The sequence below is a fragment of the Chinchilla lanigera genome, unplaced genomic scaffold (genome assembly GCF_000276665.1).
Source record: "Chinchilla lanigera isolate Chin_1 unplaced genomic scaffold, ChiLan1.0 scaffold00092, whole genome shotgun sequence".
In the NCBI taxonomy this organism is placed as follows: domain Eukaryota; kingdom Metazoa; phylum Chordata; class Mammalia; order Rodentia; family Chinchillidae; genus Chinchilla; species Chinchilla lanigera.
In genome coordinates, this window is record NW_004955493.1 from 3,575,812 (window position 1) to 3,593,240 (window position 17,429).

Consider the following 17,429-nt stretch of genomic DNA (forward strand, 5'->3'; position numbering starts at 1 on the left):
TATCATCTACTTTCCTGAATCATGCTTCCATATAATTATCAATCCTGTGTACATATTACTAAGTGCTGATTTATATTAATGTGCATCTTCTCTGGAGTTGGAATTCCAAAACATCTAAACAATATAAGCACAAGCCCACTGGCACCACACACATCTTACTGTGCTAGGCACAATACCAACATGAAACTGCATGTACTATTAGAAGTCTATAATTCAGACAACACAGAAGAAATCAACTATGTTGATGTGAACAATCAGAACACTTCCAATAAATATAAATCAGAAACATTCATCAGCGTTTACCTGAGTCACCTGCCTTCCAACAGGCCACATCCTATTCTGGCACCATACACTGGATTTCTTTTGCTAGTGCTTACTCTCCTTAGTACTTTGCTGAACAGCTTTCAAAAGATTGGAACACACTTGAAGGAAAATTATTACACCTTGGTGCCTTTAGATAAGGCAGCATTTGACAAAGAAGGGAGAGCTAAAAACAAAAGAATAATCTACATATAGTCCTGACTCTGGTTATTTTTTCTCTAAACTCGTGACTTTTCCCACCCCAAAGCAAAGCCACCCTAGGTAAGCTGTGTATTAAGGGTATAAATGCCACTGGCCTCATCCTGAAGCAACTGGCTTTAAAAGATCAAATCCCTGGGTTTCATCTGTAATTCCATACATGCATTAACTATTCCCCCATCTAAACAATTCTGTCTATATTTATTAGGGTGGTGCTGGGGGGTTAGCAAAGAGATTTTTTCAGACAAACCTAAATCGGGAAAACAAAAATGGCATTCTGGATTGGAAGTTTCTATAAATATTTCCATTTTCACTTAGTGAGCTGTAGTGCTGTACAATTATTCAGGGCCATACAGTTAGGCTTATAATCCTATGAACAAGAAATTGAATCCTCAGACAGAGATTGGTATATCTAACAGCTGGGCCTAAAAGTGTTGGTTTGGACTGAGGCAATTCTCTGATCTAAATCAGGCCTAAGGAGTCCACTAAACACTCAAGTCTCCATTTTACTTCTTTCCTATTTGCTTATGATTTCAGAAATACTATTATATAGTATTATACTGAGATGTGGGCTGGGAGGTATGAAATATGCGAACATACCAGTCACATTTGAGGTAAGAGCCAGAGACGTCACAGGGTAGAATAAGAATGTGTCTGAAACCCTACTTTATTTTAGTGAGACACATCATAATCATGCATCCTACTTAATCTGCAGATAGCATGGTAGTTCAGAAGAGTCCGATGAGAGCACCTGGAATAATTAAGAGGTAAGTGTAAGCCTTGTGAGAAACAGCAAGAGGAATATCCTGAAATTACCTGGGGGCTGGAGAAGCAGTGGCCATGGGAATGTAAGTCTTCAGGTACAGAAGGTGATGATGCATGATCATCTGCTTCTCATTGTGACAGAAAGTGAGGCATTAGTAACACACTTCAGTGATCACACAGAGAATCTTCCCTAGCTATATGGATCAACTTCTTGACAATAAAAGGACACTGTATCAGGTTTCTAAAGGAGGCTGTAAAATATTCACTCTCCTTTTGTCAGTATCTTCAGAATTGAGGAGGATCAGACATAGCTGTGATCAGATTCCTGAAAGTTCTACCAAAATGTGAAAATATGTCATCAAGTTGCATCCAGGATCTCATATAGTAGATAACGACGACAACAACAACAACAACAACATCCTTTTGGCATTTATCTCCTCCAAAGCACCTCTCAGCCACTCGAAAAAATCTTGAATGTTCCTGAACTTAGGAATCCAACAGCAGTGACCTCAACATACTGAAAAGAACTTCATTCTGAACTCAGACAGTGTGTCTTCTCCACTCTACTACAGAGAAGTGGAGAAACAGAGAGGGAGAGATGACCCAGTTAGAGGCAGAGGTAAGAACAGGATAAAAGTCTCATGTCATCTCAAATCACACTTTAGGTCTAAGGAAAGACTCCTTTGAGAATGGGGCTGGGATAAGATGGCTAACGAGGCCCATCATCAAAATGTTTTCCTGAAGTCATCAGTCTTCCCCTTCAGTGCGTTCTCTGGGGAATACAGAGAGGTGGGGTGCGGCAGGAGCTTTTCTCTCGCATGAACTTCCCTGTGTTTGGCGAGAACGGAACTCTTACTGAAACGTTTGCCACAGTGGGCACATCCATAGGGCTTCTCTCCAGTGTGGATCCTCCGGTGCTCTCGAAATCTTGTGCAGTTATTGAAGCTTTTCTCACAGTCCACACATTTGTAGGGATTCTCTCCAGTGTGGACTCTGCGGTGAGCACTAAAATGAGAACTGTTAGTAAAGCTTTTCCCACACTCTCCACACTGATAGGGTTTCTCGCCAGTGTGGGTTCTCTGATGGATAATGAGACTAGAGCTTTGACTGAAGCATTTTCCACACTCCCCACATCTGTACGGCTTCTCTCCTGTGTGGATTCTCTGGTGAGCTCCAAAATTGGAGGAGTCATTAAAGCTTTTCCCACAGTCCAGACATTTGAAAGGCTTTTCCCCTGTGTGGATTCTCTGATGTCTGATCAGGCTCCTGCTTCTACCAAAGCACTTCCCGCAGACACTACACTTATAAGGGTTCTCCTTTGGGTGGGTCATCCGGCACATAAGACGAGCACTCCTTCCGAAGCTCTCTCCATATTTGAGAACTCTGTAGGGTCTTCTCCCTATGAAAGGCCTCTGATGCATCACAGCTTTCCCGAGATCTCTAGGCTGGGGCATCAGCCTTCCCTGTCGAATGCCTTGAAAGTTTTCCCATTGTCTTCCTGAGAGGCATTCCCTTTTGTGATATCTGCTAGAATCAGTATTCTGGGAAACAACTCTTTTAGATTTTTCTATTAATGCCCTGTGTGGTTCTGTGTCCTTATATATTACCTGTGTTGGATCCTCCCTGGGGCTACTTCCAATTTTAAAATCTGAAAAAAAAAAAAAAAAAAAAAAAAAAAAATTAACACAAGTTCTGCATTAACATAAACAACCAGGCCCATAATCTTTAGCATATTATGATTCCTCTATACTTCATGGACCTCGGTCTGTGAGTGTTCTGTGAGATGCCTTATTTTCTTTCAGTCACATGAGCGGGCCAATGATACCCACTACACAGTAGACCTTCATGTATGTTCTCTGAATGGAATTATTCTGTACCCTTTCCTGATTAACCAGGAAGCAACTTAACTCCATGAAGCTGTACTCGGGGGTTCCCAAACCCTGGACTACAGAGCAGTATCAGTCTGTGGCCAGTTAGAACCCTGGCCATACAATAGGAGGTAAACAGCTGGTGAATGAGCAAAGCTTCGTCTATATTTACAGTTGCTTCCCACGGCTTATATTTCTGCCTGAGCTCCTCTTCCTATAAGATCAGCAGTGGCATTAGATTCTCATAGGAGCTTAAACCTTACTGTGAACTGCAATGTGACAGGTCAGGGATCCTGGTTGTGTGCTTCTCTGAGAATGAACCATCCTGAACATGCCCTTCACACCCCAGGGAAAAATTTTCTACCATGAAACCAGTCCCTGGTGCCAAAAAAGTTGGGCACCTCTGCTCTAATTCATACTGTTTTCATTATTTCACACTATACGTCTTTGTAGCAGATTCTAGTGACTAGGTCCAAACTCCTAGGGAATTTCTAAATTCATCAAGCTAATTATATCCTATCCAAGACCACTTTTTCTTCTCAGATGTCCTTGCCAAGTTTTTTCTTTCTTTTTTTGGGAGGAGGCTGTCCCACAGACCACACTAACTCAAATCTTAATTCTTACTCTTCCCCAAATTGGAATTACTTACTTTTTACTCTTTCAGCTACATCCCACATTCACTAGAAGGTACATCTTAGATCTAGCTTTTCTGTGAAGTTTTCTGGACAGACAGCATGACATGATGAAGAGATTCAGCTGTGGAGTCACACATCTCTGGTCTGACTCCATTTCAGTTATTTATTAACTGTGACTTTTTATTATGGGACATTGAAAAGTACAGAGAAATAAAGAGAGCAGCAGGAATGATGAACTTCTGTGAACCTCTTATTTACCTTTCACAATGATCCACGGATGGCTAATCCTGTTTCACCTCTATTCCCACATGTTCTGCTCCCTCTACCCAGACTCCTTAGCCACAAAGCCTAGAGTCTTCTGTAAGTATTTCACAAGCTGAGTAACTCAAGCCCAGTCCACGTTTGCTTGAGTCCCAAAATTCTGTTCTCAGGTGTGTGCTAGATTGCCTTGTTTCTACTTGCCAATTTCAATACTGTCTTCCTTCTACATATTCAAGTGAAACTGCTAATAATGCTCAAGCCTAAATAGGGCAGCGATGATGTGGACTGGGAAGAGATGGGCATTCATCAGTCAATTTATTAACTTAAGCAAAACGATCTACCAATCATATTTTTCACTTAAGAGTTCTTTTGAAGTTCTCTCATTTCATCTGACATTGTTCTGGGATTTGAAGGATGTCACCACCTAGTAGACAACTCAGACAGAGCCTGATAATTTGATGACAGATCTGGAGGTTATTTTTAGAGAACAAGATTTAGAAGGATTTTGTCTCCAGAGTTACTGAAACCAAAATTACATGGGAATTATCCTTTATACCATAATGTCTCACATAATACTGCCAGGGATATATATGAACACTCTTCTCTAATGTATTAGGACATTATTTTCTCTTGGCTGGGCCTCAATTCTCTGATCAATTCAGGTGACAGAGAATTACTTGCTTTGAGAAATCAGTCCTGTACTACTTCATATGTTCTTACGTATCCTACATCTACAGCAAAAACTCCCATCCTTCATAAGCTCACCACTTATTGGGAAGTCCAGGACACATAAAATGTCCTGTGTCATAAAACAGAGACAGTCTGTGGGACTTGAGAAAGAATTTGTACACAGAGATATAAAGAGCCAAAGACATTTAGGGCAGACGGAACATTGTGAAGTAAGGTTTAGATGTGAAAGCTTAAGTATTGTGTAGGCAATTGTGACTAGTTTTGTTTTAAATAAGCACAGCATGTGGAAAGAAAAGATAAATAATAAGGTTTGAAGCAAAAGATGAGTTCAGATTAAGAACGGCAGTGAAACCTTAATGAAAGTGTGGATGAGGATATCTGGTTTGGAGATTTTACAACAGTCTGGGCAAGAAACAGAACAACACCGAACCTGGGTCATGGCTATGGCAACTAAAGAGAAGGCAGACAGATGTGACACTCTACGACCTGATATTCTAAAAATGTGTCATCTGCCTGAATGTGAATGGTGAATGAGAAGGTATTAAAATTTCCCCTAAAGACCTGAATCTGGATAAGCTGTAGGAGAACACACTGAGAGCTGTGCTGTAAGATGAAAGACGGTAATTTTAGCTTTAAGTATCTTAAGTTTGAGCTACCAATAGTATATGCCTATGAGGGCATCCAATGATCAGTGGGAAACAAGCTGGTGGAGCACAGGACCATAAGGCAGTCTCTGCCTATCTTTTTCTTCATATATATCACATAACTGTGAGATACTTCTGACCTGAAGTTGTGGACACACGTCCTTCATCCCAATTTTTTTCTCATGTGTAGTTCCAAGTTCTTCCACAAGGGATACAAAACACCGTCTGACCCACACAGATAAAAACTAAGGCTGAGATCCCAAAGACTGAGTCACCAGAATACGAGTAGGTAAGTACCTCCTCCAGACGGAAGCACTTGGGAACAGGACCTGTTTCATTCACTCTATAGCTCCTGTTCCTCAAACAGCACATGGTGCTCAAATACCTGCTTACTAAGTTAATATGCACGAGTCATGTGCCAGATCTATAGATTTCCTAGTCAGTCCCACTTCCTCTTTTAGACTAAAAACGCTTGATGATTCTTACCATTTGGGGTTTGCAGAAGACCCGGAAGTCCCTGGAATTCTTGCTCTTGTACAACTTCCTCCTCACTCATTCTTTCACTGCCAGAATCTTCTATTACTGCTTCCCGGGAGCTCCTCTCAGGTTCCCAGCCTGTAGATGCCTGGGGTTCCACGTCAATAGGCCCTCTTTCTTGACTTGAGGGTGACGGGACTTCTTCGGGGCTGTTGGTGGAAGGGGCTGACGCCCGGGAGTTAATCAGGGCGTCCATCTCCTTGTAGAATGCACAGGACTCTAGCACGTGACCATTCTTCACTTTGCGGTAACTCTTCTGGAGGCTTTTGAACTTGGTTCGGCATTGTTCGGGTGTTCGGAGGAAGCCACACTCTCGAAGTTGCTCTGCCACGGCCCCGTACAACTTGCTCTTCCGATGACAAGCTTGAAGTGCTTCATAAAACCGAGTCTCATGAAGGATATCAAGGAAAGTCTTCGTTTCTTCATAGCCCCAGTGCACACCTGTCATTCAAGGAGAAAGATCAAGGATGTAAGAGAAGCAGCACAGAGCTTCCACATGGCACATGTTACAGAATGTAAGGGTAAAAATAATCCCATTCAGGGCCGGGGATGTAGCTCAGTGGCATGTGCCTGCCTGGTAAGCATGAGGTCTTGAGTTCAATTCCCAGTACCAAAAAAAAAATCCTATTCATAGTAGAACCAGGAAATATGATACACCTAGGAATAAGCTTTGTAAGAAATGAGATCTGCACTATAAAATTAAAAGATATAAATGAACTAGAAAAAATGAAACACTGTATCTTTTGAGAAGAAGACTCAAATTGTACAGATAGAAATTTTTAAAACTAGTCTATATAGTTGAAAACCCACCCGATTTAAAGTGTAGTCTCCAAAAGCTGCCATAGCTATGCAGACTAACGAGAGGGAGTTAGCCGTGTGAAAGTATCTCTTCTAGTGGTTAGGAATAAAGGACTAGCACGCCCAACAGGAATTGCCCCCTGGATTTCTTACCACTTTTTTTGTTTGTTTTTTTGTTTTTTGAGGCAGGGTCTCTAATTCTCGCTGGCCTTGACTTCACTGTATAGCTCATGCTGGCCTTGAACTTGCAGAAATCCTCCTGCCTCGGCCTCCTGAGTGCTGGGATTACAGGTGTGCACCGCCACACCTGGATTATCACTTCTTTAGCCAGTTTTCACTGAAGATCAAAACTATGCCCAGAGTGGTTTTGGATCCTCAGTGAATGTTCTACTTTTGAGAGATGATACGTTGTGCCTAATCAATGTTCTCTACTGAGAACAGAACAGGACATCGAAAGATAATTTGTTAAATATGCTTTTTGGAAAACTTGTTTTCTATTTTCAGTCTTTACTGAGTGGTTTCTCCTAGTCTTACCCCGGCTTCCCACACGGAGACCACCCCAAGAGCTCCACCCTCATGCATTTTCAAGTTGGTGAGTATCTGCACAGGCATGAATTTTCCTACCTTTGAGGTAGAATTGTTTATTTTGAACTCTCAGATCTCCTAGTTTGATTTACCTTTCCATTCTATCTAAGAATTTATCATCTTAGTAAGCTGCAGTAGAGAAGATATTACTAACAGCGATACTAGGCAACATTATATTTTAGCATTTCAGAGTGCCTTCACCTCTCCCATCCAAGTACTAACCAGGCCCAACCCTACTTAGCTTCTGAGATCAGACGAGATCGTGCGCATTCAGGGTGGTACGGCTATAGATGGGAGCGCCTTCATCTCCGTATCCCACTGAACACTATCACAAGCCAGTGAAGTTCTCTTCGTCACATGTAACAAATGAGAAAGCTGATGCCCACAAGAATAAAACTCTGTTTTCACACTAGGAAAAATACATATAGCACAATTCTTACCACTCAGGTTTTGAAATAAGACAGGGGCACCATGAATTTCAGGCTTGTGGATAAATTCAATGCCCATTTCATCACCATCAGATTCTTCTGCAGCTTCTTCCTCCACCAGAGCGATCTGTTCTTTCGCACTACCACTTCTCTTTAGTGTGGGGAGAGAGATCACCTCCTTTGGCTTGTCCGTAGATGAAGCATGGGCCGCAGGGTTCAACAGAGCATCCATGTCCTCAAAGAAGGCACAGGGTTCCAGCATGTGGCCATTTCTCACTTTCCGATAGCTTTTCTGAAGGCTTTTGAACTTGGTTCGGCACTGCTCCGGTGTGCGGAGGAAGCCACACTCCCGCAACCACTCAGCCACAGCTCCATAGACCTGGCTGTTCCGGGGACACGCCTGGAGCGTTTCGTAAAAGCGAGACTCCTTGAGAATTGCAAGGAAAGTCTTGGTCTCCTCGTAGCTCCAGTGCACACCTGCTATCTTCTCGTCCTCTACGCCCCACTGCTGCTGCTCTCTCCACGTCTTTCCGGCACTCCTCGCAGGGATCTGGACAGCATGAACTGACTTTGCCTTGACACAGGTGCTTCGCAGGAAGTTTCTCCTATTGGAGGAATGTGGGCCTATGGTCCATGGCTCTTTTCTTTGTTCCAACCGGGCTATCTTGTTAGACAGAGACGCTGTATTTCCTATCGCAAGAGAAACACATTTCATAGAAGGCACAAAAGTCATGACCGGTATACCCCAGTTTTCTGTGGTAACACGCCCTCTTGGGCCATCTGCTCAAACCCAGGCGAAAGCCATGGCAATGCATGCTGTGGTACTCTTATGACTTGTTTGGTGTAATCACCTACAAATGCTATTATTTTACTTCTCACGTATGTACCACTTCTTTTCTTAGCTAGTTTTTAAAAGAATACATTTCAGGGTAAGGTTTTTCTCCCTCCCAGCTAACACTAGGTAAGGTTCAGAGTGTGTTACTAATCAGTATGTGTTATTTGCAAATTGTGCTTGTATCTCACCCAACATTACTTCCTTGTTTATCTCAATATACTGTATATCTCAATATATCTGTGTATATATATATATATATATATATATATATATATATACACACACACACATACACACACACACTGGAACTATGGGAAAGAAGTAAGAATTCTGGACAGATACATTACAGTGGTGCTCACATACAAACAGAAACAGAGGAACAGAAGAGAGCCCAGAAATAAATCTATCCATATACTGCCAACTAACTTTTAACAAGGGTATCAAGAATATACCACTGGGAAAAAGCTGCATATTCAGTAAATGGTGCGGGGAAGACAGACTATCCACTGCAAATGAGTGAACCTGGACCCTGTTTTACAGTACTCACAAAAATTAAGTCCAAATATAGTAAAGACTGAAATATAAAACCAGAGCCCATGAAACTACTAGAAAAAGTACAAGGAAAAAGTTCTTTAAGTCTGGTCTTGGCCATTTTTATGATTTCAAAACCATAGGTAACTCAAGCAAAAATGAATAAGTATGAATACATTAAACTAAGGTGCGTCTGCACAGAAAAGGAAGCAGTCAATATTATGCAGAGATAACTTACAGTATGGAAAAAGTATTTTCAGGTCATCTATCAGATAAGTGGTTACTGTCTAAAGCACATCAGGAATCGTAAAATGTGATAGAAATACATACGTAAATCTAATCTGAAATGGGCAAAAGACCTGGTAAGATATTTTCCCAAAGGAGATATACAAAAGGTCAACAGGTTCATGAAAAGGTATTCAGCATAACTAGCTAACAAGGAAAGCAAATCAAAACCACAAGAGGTTACCGTATCACACCTATCAGAACTGCTAACAGCAGAAAGATACAAGAAGTGCTGGAGAGAACATGTGGAAAATGGAGCCCTGTACCCTAGCGATGGTAGTGAAGTTGGTACAGCCATTGTGATGTCTTATGGAGGTTCCTCAAGAAATTAAAACTAGAACTATCACAAGAGTAACAATCCTATTCCTGGGTATATATCTGAAGGAAAACCAATCAGTATCTTAAGATATCTGCACTCTCACATTCACTGTAGAATGGTCAAGATGTAAAAACAACCTAAATGTCTGTCAAAGGATGGATAAAGAAAATGTGAAAATAAAGAAAAAAATGTATATATGTATTCTTCCTACCTACCTATCATCTATCTATCTATCTATCAAATAGAGTATTCAGTCATAAAAAGAAAAACAGTCCTGCTACTTGTACCACCCTGGATGGATCCAGAGTGCATTATGCAAAGTGAAATAAGCTGGACAGAGAAAGATAAATCCCATTTGCCTGTGTTTGTATGTAGAATCTAAAAAGGTTGAAATCAGGCTACAGCTGTGGTTGCCAAGGGCCTTGGGGTAGAAATGGGGAGATACTGGTCAAGACTTATAACCTTCCCTTCTAAGAGAAACAAGTCCTAGGGAGCTAATGCGCAGCATAGTGACTACAGTTAATGATACTGTATGCTTGAAATCTGCTAAAAGAGTAGATCTTGTTTTTCTTTGCGACAATCTCACAATGGAGTTCATTTTGGCCTTGAGTTCACAGCAATTCTCCTGCCTCAGCCTCCCAAGGGCTGGGATTATAGGTGTGTGCCACTTTGCCTGGCAGGAGGAGATTTTAACTGTCTCCTGCCACTTAACTATCCGAGGTGATGGATGTTTAAATTAATATAATTTTGGTAGTTATTTCACAATATGTATAAAATAATCAAGTTTTACATCTTAAGCATATACATTTTTATTTGTCAATTATGTCTTAATAATGCTGGAAAAAGTTTTTGGCTAATAAACTTAATTTTCAAACAACAACTCAGAGGAACTCAAAACGACATATATCAAAGAAATAAAGTGAAGTTGTTGCTCTTAAGGCAGTTATGGGGGTGTGCAGAAAAGCTTTACAACTTAGCTTCATGGTATGAGACACACGAAAGATACATTTTTTTCCCCAAAAAAGACTGAAATCCCCTTTCTATTACATGAAAGACAAACACAATCTATGACTGTGTTGTAAAATTACTGGTACAGGTACATTTTCCATAAATATTTGTTGAAAACAACATATTTCATTAACTAAAAAAGGAACTCTTGGAGACATTCTGGTAAAATTAATAGAAAATAAATATAGAAGCAGGAAGCAGATTCAGAGTTTGGTACAGTACTGAAGAGATCAGCACATTTTAAATTTGAATCCTAGTCACACGATTTACTTTACTTTTTCACCAGCAGAAGTTTCTTAACCTCTCAGCCTCAGTTTCCTAAGGAATATCACCATCTACCCAAAAAGCTGCTGGAAAAATTCTAGAGAGGCAACATCAAGTCAAAGCCTTTTGAAAGAAATCGGGGGTGGAGTTGCTCTTTACTTTTCCGTGTGAGAAGCAGGTGTGCCGCCAGTGTAGGCGCCGACGCCGGTCTGGCTTAGGCAGGCCAAGGGCGTAAGTGAGGCGGCCAGGACGGGGACACTGGCAGTCGGGGACGAGCCCTGTACTCGGCTCTGGCCAACTGGGGCTGTGTTGGAGGTGGGATCCCAGCGCCTGATGTCTGATCTTTCAAGACCCACTGGAAATTCAACACTGTGCGGGACAAAGTATGTGCATGGGCCAGGGTTAGCCCACGAGCCATTCCTCTACGATCTACAAAAAAGTAGTGGGGCGTCTTGACTGAGATCGTTTCACATGCAATTGTGCATAAAGCGGTTAGACTACACTTCAATTCTGCAAGTGCGGTCCCTTCCCACTAGGGGCAGACTTTACCGAGGACTCTAATCCAGCACTTCACCAGGACTGGGCGCCACATGAGCCAAGCGAGTGGGAGAAGCACGCACTGTGTGAACTACTAGGCAGAGAGCTGGCTGCCAGTTACTTTCCAGTGATTGCTGTGCTACTGGGTGTCACTTTAAGCTAGCCACTTTGAACTGCTTTAACTTATTTCTAGTAACAGATTATTGGTGTGCCTTCGTCTATTCAGTTAGATGTGGCTCATTTCACAGTCTCTACTTTAGTGTGCAGCATGTCCAACAGAACCTTCTGTGATGGTGGAAACGTTCTATATATGCTGTCCAACACGGCTGGTAAGTATCTTAGGTATGGCCATGCCAGACAGGAACTGAATTTTAAATTTTATTTAACTTTTATTAATGTAATCTATTGAAATTTGAATAGCCTCACGCGGCTAAGGCTAACATTAGAAAGAACAGGGTTAAGGGGCTGGGGATTTAGCTCAGCGGCACAGCGCCTGCCTGGCAAGCACAAGGTCATGAGTTCCCGGTACTGGGAAAAAAAAAAAAAAAAAGAAAGAACAGGGTTATAGGATCTCTTATTTACACAATTTATACCTTTTGTTTGTAAATTGGTGCACAATAAAATTGTATTCATAACTAGAATTTGACTAATGAAAAAAAGCCAGCATATGAATGAATCGTACTTATTCCATCTGTTAAAGCAGATAAAGATAATTTCCTAAAAATCTGCTTGTAGAGCAACACTTAAGTGGCCATGTGTGCCACATAAATTTGAGTTATTTAAATAATTTGTAACATGCTATCAAGGTTATTATATTTAAATTACTTTCTTATTAAGATTTCTCTCCATGCAACAAATGTGCAGCCACTCACAGGTCACCCACATGTCAGGTGCCCTGCGTTAGGTGTTAGGGTTACCACTGTTAAATAAAAACAAATCCTGAAAAGACCTCGTGACTTTATGGAGCTTTTAGTTTAGTGGACGTGTGTAAGTTTATATTTTCCAGGGGCGGGGATATAGCTCAGAGACACGGTGCCTACCGGGCAAGCATGAGGCTGTGAGTTCGATTCCCAGTACCCAAAAAACCCCCACCAAGTTTGTATTTTCCACAATATAAATATGACAGTTATATATTACTCTGCCATATATTAACTACTCAGTCATTCGTCTTTCGATTACTAAATTATTGGGGTATATTTTTCTTATTAGAGTAAGGGAAGGGGTGAAGTAAGAGAATGTGGATAAATGATTAACTAAAGGACCATGATGATCCCTTAGGCACTAACAATTACATCCGACTATTTTATTATCTGTAAGAGTGAATACATTAGCGATGTCCAGGTCTTTTACTTGTAAAGGGAAAGAACCCTTACCCGGGGAGGCTGTGTTCCCAACGCTCTCCTTCCTGATTTCCCGGTACAGGTCTCTGTGAACAGGGAGCTGATGCACGCTCTTTTTGTGGGAAAAACCTCTTATCACGTGGACGTCTTTCACTGGCTCCTGTAACAACACTAACACCGATGACTACCAAGATAAATCCACGGAGCTTCAAAGGATGAACGGTTATGGAAAAAGCAGAGAAGGAAGAGGGAGACGTACAGCAAGCAGTACCACTGCTCACAAGACGAGGTACAATCTTCTCTGGAAAACAATTAAGGGGGAAAATGTCTCTTGGACAGACTATGCCTGAACGCCCTTGGAAGAAGACAGAGAGGACAATCACAGCTTACCTGGGACCTAGCAGGAAGGTGTGTGGCTGTCACCTCCTGATCTATGGTGTCCCATTCATCAGCAGGGGCAGGAACCCAAGGAGAAGCCCGAACTATAGAAAGAGAAAGAGACAATGAGTGTTCTGGAGTGTGGCCCTTTCATTCAGATTTTTCTCCTTTTAAGAAATGACATGTATTAAAGCCAACTGATATAACCTGATCATTTTTTCAATGAATTTCAGAACAATGCCCCAAATTACACCACCTTAAAGTCAGCTTACAAACGCAAATGGTTTCGGGGGAAGGCAGGTAAAGTACCTGGCGGACGGAGCCTGACTGGGACCATGGGGAACTGCAGAGCACAGGCCCCGTGGGAAACGCACGGCCAAAGCTCCACGCATGCTTCCACAGGAGACTGTGGCACTGGTAGAGACGGAGTTTCTAATTTTCTCCAAGAGACATCAGGAATCTACACTTTTATGAAATCTCAAATCTTAAACTTTGAAAACTGAAAGCAAAACAAAATGTCCAAATGAAAACTATTTGTGGGTGAACCAACACAAGTTGGTTTGGTGTGCAAATTAACACTCTGCAAACTTCAGTGTAAGTTAAGTCTCTATGAACGGCAACTGTCACGAAGAACTTAGCAAACACAGACACATAGTAATGGACAAATACAGGCAAATATACCCTCTACGAGTGGAAAAAAGACACAAAAACTTTTATACAGTATATCTGTGGTCTAACTTTTTCCCTGAAACTCACTATCTAGGAAAAACATTAAGAATACCTGTCATAGAGAGGAAGGCAGGGAGGGGAAGCGGAAGTAAAAGTGACTAAGATGCAATATATGTATATGTAGCACTTCCCCAAGATGAACGTAATTAATATATATTGCAGACTTCTAATAAAAAAGAAATTAACAGAATAACTATCATTTGTCACCAAGAACTCAAAAGCTGCCCCACTCATTGCTAAAGAAGCAGCTCAAATCATTTCCCTGGAAACATATTCCCTGAAAGACACAGATAAAATCACAAATCTCCCTTTGGGACGAAGTCACTATTCTGAGATACCTGTATCTCAAATTCTCTATCTTCCATACTCCAGTCAGTATCTTGACAGAAAAATCTTCTTTATTTTAAGAATTCCTTATCACTTTGAGATGGTAAAAGCCAAAAATACCGCAAATAGGTAATTGCTGGACTAAACCTATCACCTAGTCACTGGAGCCACCTGATCCACGTGATCAAGGGAGCTTTGATGCTAATGCATAAACTCTTGAGTAATTCAGACTCCACCAGTATTTGTAATGCATTCTATCATGCACAGTATGAACACAATACGGGGCGGGAACAGAGGTGGAGAAGGGGCTGAATCATCTCTCGGTGAATGACTGTGTAAGTCAGGTAGACCTGAAGTTTAACTGTGTCATTATGAGAGAAAGAAATGGAAAGCTTGAGGAGTGAAGGAACCTGACCAAGGTTACACAGATAAAAATGGAACACTTCAGGTTTGAACCCAGGTCTGTACGCCTCCAAGGCCCAAGCCCTTCACCTCTACACATTCATGCTACTTTTCCTATTTCTTGCCTAAGATCAGACAGAAGGGGCAGAGAAAAGACACAGTCTTTTGACGGTAGGTCCTGGGATCTTTCCATTCAGGAGATGGAGCAGTAACTGAACTGGCAAGGACACTGTGATCCACGTCCTTGTATTTAACTGGACCCGTTCACATACAGGGCAGCTGTAAGGATCTCTGTGAAGTCTCACTGTGTATCCCTCTCCAATCCATTTTGTGATGCCTTAACTCTGGAAACATAAATATCTTGGTTCCCTTCCAGTTTTTCAAATTGTTTATAACCAGCTAAGAGCACACAGGCCCAGGGCAGGACTGAAAACACAAGCTGAGGAACCAAATGGAGATTTTAAAATAACATTAAAAGACTCAAGGCTGGCCTGGGCAATCTGGCCTCCCGAGTGCTGAGATTACAGGCGTGTGCCACCACGCCCGGCCTTCCCAACTATTTAACTCATTTTCAGATACACATCAAGGGGACTCTACACTGAGTATGTTACAGCATCACTGTCTAAACCTGCCATGGTCTCCGCAGAGGGCCCGCTCGAAGAACTTCTTACCATTCCTGGGTAACGGCCTGTGCTCTCGCTTTTGATGCAGCTGTTCCTGGTGTCCTGAGTGGAGGCTTCCAGCTTCCTTCCCAGACACGACCCTGGGCTGGGTCTCCACCTGCTCTGGCTGAAAATCTGCTACCTCCCACACTGTTCCAAGTGGGGCTTGCTTCTCCGAGTGTACAGGACTGCTGACCTGGGAAAGCGGGTGGGGAAGAGATGTAAATCAGGGTCAGATTCTCCCAAGAACAATACTGCAGGGGAACAGATGTGGGAAGGACTGAGAGCGTCAGTCCAGTGGAATTGCACAAAGGTGTTAGCCTCACAGAACCAAGTAGGAGTTCGGGTATGAAGAAACAAGAGTGCATTTTTTATTTCTGATAAGATGGAGCAAATCAATCAGGAGTGAAATACAGAGCTCCCCTGTTACTAGAATAGATGTTATTTGAGTTCTTACATCATTTTTAGGCTCACAGAGAATTTCTGAGAATGTGAACGTATTGAGCAGGGAGCTGAAAAGTTACAAAATTATTCCCCACATCCATCTATTACTGACCAACACAGTAACCTGCTGACAAGTCAGATCTTTATGCAGGGCGAAACCTGTGTGAGGAAACTACAAACCTGGCAAAGACTACGGGACTGCAGGAGATTAATGAAAGAAATGAAGATCTAGCAGTTAAATTGGAGAAGAGTGACAAGATCATGCCACTGAGAGGCTTTCGAAAAACACTGAGTGGAATATTAAAGGACTAGAGAAGATTTTTGCAAAACTGATGAAGCTTTTTTTTTCCTTTGGTAGTCCTCTTTAGGATCAAGCTGCACACGTCAAACCCTGTGAAGCATAACCATATCCCTCTCTCATATAATTCTGCTGCAAATATTACGTCAAAGAGCAAAACAAATACTCAGGTGTGTAGTGTTTAGGTTTCATTCGCGAGATAATATTTCAGGCACAAGTTCTCCCCTTTCTGTTTAAAATGAAGCGCTGATCCCCTTTTAAGTGGATTCACCTTAGGGGTCTTTCACTGGTGCCATTTATCGTTCCGTAATAAGCGCTTCTTTCTGTCACTCATCCTTGCTCACCCGCCTTTCCCGCCTTCTCCCATCCAAGTACGAACCAGGCCCGACCCTGCTTAGCTTCCGAGATCAGACGAGATCGGGCGCGTTCAGGGTGGTATGGCCGTAGACCCGCCTTCTTTTTAAAATACAAAAACCAGGCTGGGGATTTAGCTCACCGGCACAGCGCCTGCCTGGCAAGCGCAAGGTCCTGAGTTCGATTCCCGGTACCGGAAAAAAACAAAACAAAACGAAATGCAAAAATCTTTGCAGAATCCTTTCTCACCTGCTGTCTCAGTCTTTCCGTCTCTTTCTCCAGATGGACGACCAGGGCCACCGCCTCCTCGCCACTTTCCGGACACTGTCTCTGGGCCCAGGCCTGGAACTTCTTGGGTAAAATGGTGAGAAACTGTTCAATCACCAACAGCTCAAGCATCTGTTCTTTGGACCGCGTTTCGGGCTTCAACCACCGGCAGCAAAGTTCCCAGAGTTTACTGAACGCTTCGTGGGGGCCGGTCACACCCTCGTAGGAGAACTGCCTGAAGCACCTGCGGAAGGTCTCGCACTCGGCGCCGCCCGATCCCCGCGCCAGGGGCTCCGCCGCCCACTCGGGGTCCTTCTCCACCTTCATGACGACGCAGCCGTCCGCCTCCAGGGGCGCGCGGGTCTGGGCGTCCCGGGCTGCGGCCATGCTCCGGGGAGCCTCGCGCCCGGCGCAAAGCGGGGCTCGGGAAGCCGCCAGGAGCCCAGTTTCTGGAAGCGCGGAACGCAGCGAGGTTAAAAACAAACAAGCGAACAGACACCCCCAGGGCCGGGGATGCGGCTCAGCGGCGAAGCGCCTGCCTGGCGAGCGCAGGGTCCTGAGTTCGATTCCTGGCACCGGAGAAACAAAACAGAAAAACGAACAGCCCAAGCTGCAAGCCGGCAGCTTCTGCGGCGCTGCCCCGTACTTCAGGCCGGTTCCTCAAATCTCCCCCGGCCCCCGGAAAGGCGGACGGGCGCCCCAGCCCAACAGCGGGCCCG

The 17,429-nt window shown here is 43.0% G+C and overlaps 1 protein-coding gene and 1 long non-coding RNA gene across 2 annotated transcripts; one reads left to right on the forward strand and one right to left on the reverse strand.

Annotated features, from left to right (window-relative positions):
- Positions 1-1,702: 1,702 nt before the first annotated feature.
- Zkscan2 (zinc finger with KRAB and SCAN domains 2) lies at positions 1,703-17,136 on the reverse strand. Its single transcript, XM_005405130.2, has 7 exons — positions 16,693-17,136; positions 15,357-15,543; positions 13,240-13,331; positions 12,883-13,009; positions 7,743-8,420; positions 5,869-6,360; positions 1,703-2,932 (listed from the first exon to the last, which is right to left on the reverse strand). The coding sequence occupies exons 1-7, from the start codon at positions 17,095-17,097 to the stop codon at positions 2,010-2,012; spliced, it is 2,904 nt and encodes a 967-aa protein (XP_005405187.1). The 5' UTR covers positions 17,098-17,136; the 3' UTR covers positions 1,703-2,009.
- On the forward strand, positions 1,817-6,210 carry LOC102004079. The gene is made up of 3 exons (XR_264080.2): positions 1,817-1,903; positions 5,573-5,671; positions 6,126-6,210. It is a non-coding gene; the product is annotated as an uncharacterized LOC102004079 (long non-coding RNA).
- Positions 17,137-17,429: the final 293 nt, after the last annotated feature.